The sequence below is a fragment of the Wolffia australiana genome, chromosome 12, assembly GCF_029677425.1.
Source record: "Wolffia australiana isolate 7733 chromosome 12, ASM2967742v1".
Taxonomy (NCBI): domain Eukaryota; kingdom Viridiplantae; phylum Streptophyta; class Magnoliopsida; order Alismatales; family Araceae; genus Wolffia; species Wolffia australiana.
Genome location: NC_135846.1, coordinates 2,926,287 through 2,935,336, shown reverse-complemented (window position 1 = coordinate 2,935,336; position 9,050 = coordinate 2,926,287). Strand labels below are relative to the sequence as shown.

The following is a 9,050-nucleotide window of genomic DNA, read 5'->3' as shown; positions in this document are numbered from 1 at the left end:
TATAGTCTCCTGTCATTAATATCAGTTTCCCTGATTAATCCTGATGAAAAGTACAATGCAGTCAAAGCAAGTGAAAACCAGTTTTGAAAGGAATATGTCGAGTGCAAATTGCACTATTTATTGGTCCTATTGGAAGTTCATTTTTAGATGTGTAGAGATGCCCAGATCATCTTTCCAGGAAGGTCACCAATTTTGTTGATCTTCCTTAATTTCTTCAAACACAGGCCCTAGTCATCTTGGCCTGTGATTTAAAAATTTGTGCTTTGCATTTCACAAAAGATTTGCGATTTCAAATATAGTTATGAAACCATATTATTATTACTATGTTGGATATCCCTAATGTTTTTGCCTCCAACATTTGGAATATAAAAACAGTTATGTAAAATAAGAGCTATGCGGCAAAGTGTACACACATAAAAGTTAGAAAGACATTTCACAAAAGATTTGTAATTTAAAATATATTTTTAAAAGTCATCTTATTATTATGTTGAATATCCCCAACGTTGTTGCCTTTAAGTTGGCTCTAATATCTGGAATATTATGACATGTAAATTAAGAGCCACACAAAGAAAATACACAGACCCATGAAAGTTAAAATGTGAGAATAGCTTGGACTTAGGGCAAGTCTAAAGGGAGAGGGTCTGAAGTTCCTTGTAAAAGTTAGGTCATGAGTCTCACATGACCAAAATTAAGGCGCAGGGACTCACAATTTACTAACATTAAGAGAGTAGTTCGTATTTTGCATATTTGTGGCGTCTATCAAATAAAAAGTAAGTAATACTACTAATTATGAATGACAATATAAACTACACTAGTGGTAGTATTAATGTGTAATTCTTAGGCCGGCACATAGACCTTCCTCTCCAGGAACAATTAAGCTCTAGGGTAAAATTAATTGAATCCAAGTAGTTGTTGATTGATGGGGGGGTCACATAATTTCAGCAGTCCCTCCATTTTTCCCCTGATTTACATACCTACTCCAGAAGGACCAAGATTTGATGTAATTTTTTGGGATGGTTACATCAAGTCATCTAGAGGCCTTTGTCTATATGTGCCTCTACATATCTAGAGTTTTGATTTTATACAAAATTTATTGTCTCTCTAATTGGGGACTTTGGATGTCATATTGGGAATTCAGTGGCTTAAGACCTTGGACTTGACTAGAGGTTCCATAGATGGTTATGTTTGAGATTTTTCTACAACTGGCATGCTTACAAATGGAGTATTGTCCATTCTGGTAATTCTTACAGATTTTTTCGGATTTTATGACATTATATTAATGATTACACTTATTATCCATTCCACTAGACCTATGTGGCTTTTTCTTGTTGCAAAAAATTCTGAGTTGCCTTATTTGAGTCATTTAATGAGTTTTTTGATAATAAATTCATGAATATATTATTTTTATCAGTCAGAAATATCTTATTGATTTTTATATATTATTTTATTTTTAATGAATTTATTAAGGCCTTTTGGTCTTAATTCTCCACCCTGCCATCTCTTTATTCAATTTGTTGAATGGTGACCAACCATAGCTTTCTGCAATACAAAAATGTGCCATTGTGGCATTGGAAATTGTGATGACATGGGAACCAATTGCTGTCGAGCACATTATTAAGTTTTTATTCACAGGGGTGATGTGGACAAATAGAAAAAAGACTCAAATTTAAATCACAATGAATGTGACTTAGAAGATTGAGAATGTGATATTGAAATAGTGATTAATTTATGCATTTAAAATTAAACTATTGTGGCATTGAACAAGTGGCATGTGCAGAATACATCCACACGAACATCTGGCACACAGGTGTGCACTCATTGTCAACAAAAAAGATAAAGTGAGAATGTAGCACATGCTGGTGCATCACCACATCACACACCCCGTTAGTTATTTAATTCTATTATTTTACTTTTTCTCTTCCTATATAGGGACATATGTCTCTTCATGAGCAATAGATCAAGGACAGAAAAAAAATCGGGGCAATATTGAGAAATGATGGAGACATTTAGCAACAATATCCAAAACGTGGCCATATAAAGGCAGTGGTGATAAAGAGAGAGCAATGATTCTTTAAGTCTGCGGTCTGATTAATCCAACTTCATGGCCTGATGTCTAACGGTATAAGGCTGATCGAACTGAAATATTGAGGACAGTTTTGTCTTTCTCCCCTTTTTTCCTCCACACACTTAGATTTATAAGATAGGGTTATGATCAGTATCAAGACTGCCTTTGAATTCAACTATAGTTGAGTATGTTTATTTGAATAGAGTAAAGACTTAAGATCCATCAAGGGTTTATTGATGTCTCAAAGTGTTTAGAGAGAGACACCATAGAAGTGGAGAGGTTTCTATGAATCAACAAAAATTACTATGGTCCTAACAAAACATAAGTGATGCCGGACGTCGTCAAGACGTCGTCCGGTTGACACCAAGGGTAGCGGCTCGGTATCAAATAAGGATCTCTATCGGACGACGATGGTAAGTGTCGTCCAATAATGCGGATGGACAGATATGAATACAGACAGAAATGCGAAAAGTCCTAACTGTAGTACGTGCGAGTGCCGATGTCCGGTCATGCCGTCCCAGAGATCCAACGGGGTCGCCTAGGGTATGGTCAACCAGACCACCCAAACCTCGCCCGAGAGGGTCGAAGACAACTATGTCGCCAAACAGGAGTATCCCGCTTAGATGCTCACACTCGTCGGGCTCGCCCGACTCGTACCAGCCAGGTAAGACTCCCAAAGAATTCGTCGTTGTTTTCTCAACCTGTCTCACTCTCACCTACATCTAACCCGAGCGCGGAGGAGGCAAATCGAAAGTATACTGAAGTGGATAAGAAACATAAAGGGCATGCAAGGGGTACCTTCGTCGCGTCCGGCGACAGCTATATCAGGGGTACCACGAAGGTAACTAGAGGCAGCGACGACTTGTAGAAGAAAGTCTTAAAGATGGTGATTGCCCCCACTCATAGTGCTGATATTCCAAAGAGGGCATGACATGAGTGTGGAAGCCATGATCATGGGTATTATGACGGGAAAATTTAGGGATTGTTGCCTCAATAGATTTAGGATGATATGAATGTTCATGAAAATTGTGGAATGCCTCGTATGAATGGTCATAGTCAGGCATATGAGGATAGATGCCATATTGTAAATGTTCACCATTATTCAACGAGTCTCTATAATCATTAAAATATTCAGATTGTGCACCCTCATAGTATAAATCATCATGGTGACAATTTTCATGCAACTCATGGTAACGAGAATTATGCCCATAATACTAAGACATGATTGCTTCATATGCTTAGAAATAGTTGCCTATTAGACCATACGTATTGCAAGAATATTTTAGCTCAATACGTAGCACTTTCTAAGCACTTGAATCCAAAATTGGAAGTAAAATGTAGTGCAAATAGATATTAAATTAAAATTAAGCACTTTGTAGAAAATAAAATCAACAAGATTTTGAACACAATTTTAAAGCACACAATTGATAAAAATAAAAATCAATTAAATTTCCTTAGCGTTGCTTCCCCGGCAACGGCGCCATTTGATAAGCCAAAAATAGGGGTAAACTTTATGCAATTTTAAACCCTTGTCATTGTCAATTTTAGCTTATACAATAAAATTTATAAAAACTCTACTTAAGATGTGTAGTGATAAGTACGAGTGTCGTCCAAGGGAAGCTAGTAAGGAATTCAATTTGATGGTTTTCTTGGTAATTCAACCCTAATTAGATTTAATTTAATCTTCAATGAAGATCAAATCACCCTAATTAGATGAGAAATTTAGAAAGGGGGGTAGAAGAGATGGGATGAATAGAAGAAATAGGGAGCTCTAAATTGGCTTCTTTGATCCAAAGAAAAGGGTCCAAGGGGTCAATTAGAGAGGTTGAGAGGGAAATTTTGATTTGAGTTGGTTGGTTTTGTAGGTCTTATAATTCAGAAATAACTACACAATTAGATAATACAAAGGGAAATTTACTCTCCTAGAAATTGAAGTTTTTTATAGTTTTTTAATGTGCACTTGGAATAGCTAGGTAAATCTCTCATTCTCTCCTCTCAATCTCAGTTAGGGCTTGTACCTTCCGCTCAAGCCTAGCGATTTAGAAGTTCAGACCAAGATCAAGAAGAATGAAGAAGAAATTTCACTAAAACATCATTCAAAATACACTAAAAGTTCAAATACAAACAAGAAAAAGGTACCAGATAGGTTGATCCAAGCTAGAGCTCCTCTCTGTCTTGCAGCTGTGATAGAGCACCATCAAGAATGGGCTCCCCCTCTCGAAATTTAGCTTTTATACTTAGGTTACATGGTAAAAATTACCATTTTACCCCCGTTTAGTAATTAATGTTTATCTATCAATGTAGACTGGATCTAAATGATCCAACCATACATATAGAAAGAGGGGATCAAGACAAACAGATCCATAAACAATCATCTCAATCGGACTTCATGATCAAAAGTTATTAATAAATCAATTTTAAACCAATTTAATCCATTGGATTTAAATTGATTTATTTATTCATTTCTTTTTTAAACACGCCATGACGTGTCGCTCTCTCATTGGCTGGCGCATTTTGAATCCTCCTTTTTGCAGAAAAGTCCTTAAAAAGCCTGGAATTGCTGCTGGACGTCGCCCAAAAGTAATTGTGTATATGCCCGTCGCGCACTCTCTCTCCTCTGGTTTCTCCTAAAAACATTAAAATATATATTAAATAATTGCAATAAAACCCCATCACATTTTAAATCAGAAATCACTTGAAAACAGTATTTTCATGTAAATCAATGATAACAACCTTATTTTAAGCTCTTTAACTGCATAAAATTGTGCTAATAGCATGAAACAAAGCAAAGGATGAAAGGAAAAAAGGGAAGCGCTTCAAAAGTATCAGATTTGAATGATTTATATAAGATTAAAATTACTCAAATAGTTTATGCTAGATAGTTTTAATGTCATGTTTTTTAGTTTGAGAATTTTAATGTGGATCTAGAGAATACAATATTTAATTCATATGTTCATGCCTGGATGTAAATAGTGCTGAATAGAAAGTACAAATAATGTTATTCAAGAACATTAGCTTTGGGGAGATATCTTAAATAATGTTTTCTGATTTTCTCTCCATCTTGTTGGAAGTTGTGAAGGTTTTTTTTAAGATTAGCTTTATTGTGTGATCATTCAACTCTAGAATCATGTGTGCCTTTAGCAACGAATTTGGGCATGGAGTACCAGCGAATTTAATTCTTGGGATCTGACAAGTTCAAATTGCTTTGCACATATCATTTTCCTTTTTCCCCTTCTAAGACTTAAGTTAGTAGTGTACGAATAAAATCTTAATACTTAGTACCATAATATTAAATAGGCATGACTATTTTTTAAAGTTCTACCTTATTCAAACCCTTCCATTTGGTGATCACACAACTTGTGACCAACAACCCAAAAAAAATTGCCCCCACATACAATGAACAACATTATTCAAACCCATAAATACACTCAATAAATACATTCACAAAAGCACGGTGGATACAATGAATATCTTGAGACTAGATACACATGTGTGACCCAATTTGGATTGAGGCTCATTTGTCCATAAAGTCTTGATCTTTAAGTATTTAACCATAACATATAATTGAAAACATGTCTGCCTATATACATATACAAAATCCCTCTGATGGAAAACATTCATATACAAATGCATATATTTTGGTTTATTAGAAATTTTATTGAAACAACAAGATAATTTTCAAATGAATAAAGGAGAAGTGTCAGAGTAGTTTGTACAAAATTAATAGCCACACTGCCCACAAGAAAGGAGTATTGAGGGTAACTAATTATGCAAGCAACCATGGTTAGACTCAATAGAATTTGGTTACAAAGAAGATAGAAACATGAAAGAATACAAATGAGCCTAATTTTCATTTTCCTTGCCACAAAAGGCTTTTTTGTTCATTGTTAAGTAATCCATCTTCATTTCTTAGTGTTAGAAATATGGAGATCTACTTCACTATTAATCACTGGTCTTTGAATGCAAAGCGAATCCGGGAGCTTTCCATGTTAGAAAGCATCTGTTCAGTTGTGTCAAGGCGCAGACCGCTGTCAATACAGGGAAATAAACTTTTTAATGGTGTTTCAATAACAAGGAGAAAATTGTGCACAAAAATAAAATATTGCCCCATGATCTATTTTAAAACCAAAGTTAAAATTTTTTTGGAAAACAAATGTCCAAAAGAAAATAAGCAGCTGAGTATCAATATTTTGTATTCAAAGTTTTTGTAAGCTACAACTGCATTGCCTAAAAATTCTTCAGGGAATCAAGCATAATGTAACAAAAATTTAAGAGTTTCCACAGATGTCGAATATAACCCGTAACTTATTTTAAAGTCAAAGTTACTAAAATTTTTGAGGGACTAACCATAAGGAAAATAAAATAAATGATAATCACCGGTTGATTATTACTTCTTTTAATTGTAAGTTCTCCACAAACGTGTTACAGAAAATTATCCAGTAATCAAACATACTGCGACGAAAATGTGACAGGGATACAACCACTATTGCTTATGCTGATCAAAATAGTTTATTACTTAATTTTAAAAAATATGAATAAAACGAAATAGCAGTCTGAAAAACAGGGAATCAACCGACCTTTGCAATCCACCTTCCATATATGCATCCAAGGAGGAAATTATCTGAGGCATTTGTCGTAGAATCTGAATAAACTCGTCTTAATGAACTTAAATCGATCTGAATTTTTCTCTATCAACAAAAACTAATATAGAGAGCGACGGGCATGTTTTGGAAATACCTGGCCAGTATTTTTGACAGTGGCCGTTTTCTGAAGCAAGTTCTTGGTCAGCTTTTCTATTTGGACCTGTAAAAACACAGCAAAATTTATTTGCTTTCCCCAATGACTTAAAAAATTATTAGAATCGCATAATAAACAAATTTTGACTATTTTCTGAAATTCAGATAATCGCAAAAGACCTCAGTATAATGATCCCAACTGACTGGATAAATCGAAGTAAAAACTTATTTTTTGATATATTGCCTGATAATGATGTGTTTCATTTTTAGCCTCTTTCAAGAACCACAACGCAAAACTAATGTCCAGTAATATTTTTAGCTTCAGACTCTTCCATCTGATTTATTTATTTATTTATTGCCAAATTAATTTCTTCAAGTTTCAGGTCTTCAGATGGATACCAGCTGAAGAGGCGAAAATTATGAAAAATGCATAAAGAAATTGAAAAAAGTTCCACAAGGGTTTGATTAGACATGGTCGTTCTGTTCTGTTCGTTTGGAACGAACACAAAATTCGCACAACAGAACCGCACAGGCCCTTGTTCTTTGTTCTGTTCTTTTTCTTTTTCAAAAACGAACCAAATTCGCACATTCGCACATACGCACAAAATTAGACTAAAATTCGCACAAAGCGAACAAAAGAACAGAACACGGGTCTGTTCGATGTTCTGTTCGAATTCGTTTCTGTTCTGTTCGGAAAACCGAACAGAACGAACAATTCGCACAAATTCGCACCAAAAGAACAGAACGACATGTCTAGGTTTGATGATCCGAGTTCAGACAACATCCAAAAAGTTCATCATGGGCTCATTGAACATAACTGAAGAACTCTTTAGCCCATCAAGCTAATTCATAAACACTATCCTTGAACGAAGAAAAAGAAATATTCGAAAACTAATTAGGATCTCATAGACTGAGGCATAAATTTCTCTAAGAAGAGTGGATACTATTCACATCTCCGGATCTGTAGCCCTTGATCACCACTACGTTTCCCTCAACCCAAGGAAGCTCGTAAATTATTAGGATAGTTCTTCTTATGCTATTATATAATCACTACCATGAAATCGAAATTGAGACAAACAACAAGGAATTTTGAATTACGACGTAGAATCCTCCACTAAGGGTTTAAAAATTCAGCCAAACTTGAGGAAATCAATGAATGACACGGACGAAGACTGAGCAAATACCTACCAATTCAAACAAAAAAATGAAACAATTTGCCTTCTTTTCAGCAATACAGCTACCGATGAGATCAGAGGGATGCGCAGGCATGGTTAGGGGATTCATCCTGAATACATATAAATAATTAGCCAAATTTTGAATTGCTTTATGTAATAAAGATCGGGTTTGTTAAAACTTGAGCAAAATTTTGATTAACTAATGCACAAACTATTAGCTGAAACCATAGCCAATTTCTGAATAGCTTTCCGAATTACCGATTAAATAGTTCGCCGAAATCTTAGCTAAATCTTGAAAAACTTTCTTAAAAATACAGATAACGCAAGGAATTTTCATGTACAGAACTGTGAAGGTGATTCATCATGATAAACAGAAATAATTCACGGCACATATTCATCTTAAAATAATTTGCAAAAACCTTAACCAATTTTGAATAGACTACTAGAATTTACATAATGCGAAATATATCGGTATCTTGTACAAACGGGGAAAGGAAATTCATCACGAAAAACAGATAAATAATTCGCTGAAGAAGAGATTCATCCAAGAACAGTTTTCGAATAATGGAACACAGATAACGCAAAATAGATCGGTATCATGAAAATACCTGTGAAGGGGATTCATCTTGCATGAGATGGATGAGATTGGAGGTGGATTTCACCGCTTGTATGATGTGTTCCTCCACCACAGCCGCCGCCTTGGCCGACCCTGAATCCTTCCCAATGCCCCCAGTTGCAGAAGCCATCCAGAGGGTCGAAATCGAGCCTTTTTAACCGATTTTCTTCTTGTGGGTCGGTGGAAGAACAGCAAATGAAAGAGCGTTTGGTGGATTCAAGCGCAGCAAGGGATCGCCATTCCCGGCATGGTGGGCGAAATCGCGTGAAAAAATCATACCTTTCTTCTTCCAATCTGAAGGGTCAAATTGAATCTTACTGCATAGATACCAAATCTTTTTAGTTGGTCTTCTCTTTCATTGCTGGGCTGAAGTTTTTGATCAAAAAATTCACTTCTTGGCTCTCTCTCTCTCTCTCTCTCTCTCTCTCTCTCTCTCTCTCTCTCTCTCTCTCTCTCTC

General features: G+C 35.4%; 1 protein-coding gene across 4 annotated transcripts; it reads right to left on the bottom strand.

Annotated features, from left to right (window-relative positions):
- Window positions 1–5,817: 5,817 nt before the first annotated feature.
- TOM2B (tobamovirus multiplication 2B) lies at window positions 5,818–9,050 on the bottom strand. Of its 4 annotated transcripts, none has more exons than XM_078584441.1 (5): window positions 8,585–9,050; window positions 7,990–8,086; window positions 6,803–6,868; window positions 6,643–6,686; window positions 5,818–6,093 (listed from the first exon to the last, which is right to left on the bottom strand). In XM_078584441.1, the coding sequence occupies exons 1-5, from the start codon at window positions 8,599–8,601 to the stop codon at window positions 6,012–6,014; spliced, it is 306 nt and encodes a 101-aa protein (XP_078440567.1). In that variant the 5' UTR covers window positions 8,602–9,050; the 3' UTR covers window positions 5,818–6,011. The 4 variants fall into 4 exon arrangements, with proteins under 4 accessions (XP_078440567.1, XP_078440566.1, XP_078440565.1 ...); XM_078584440.1 differs by having other exon boundaries at window positions 6,643–6,707; window positions 8,585–9,032; XM_078584439.1 differs by lacking the exon at window positions 7,990–8,086 and having other exon boundaries at window positions 8,585–9,029.

What these genes read in the sequence shown, in the direction of transcription:
- TOM2B (XM_078584438.1), bottom strand. Translation starts at nt 8,722, where the DNA reads ATGGCTTCTGCAACTGGGGGCATTGGGAAGGATTCAGGGTCGGCCAAG. An exon ending in AAGATGAATCCCCTTCACAG is followed by an intron (nt 6,869 to 8,584) that starts GTATTTTCATGA and finishes GTGTTTTTACAG; the next exon opens with GTCCAAATAGAAAAGCTGAC. An exon ending in CTGTCAAAAATACTGGCCAG is followed by an intron (nt 6,708 to 6,802) that starts GTATTTCCAAAA and finishes GAGTTTATTCAG; the next exon opens with ATTCTACGACAAATGCCTCA.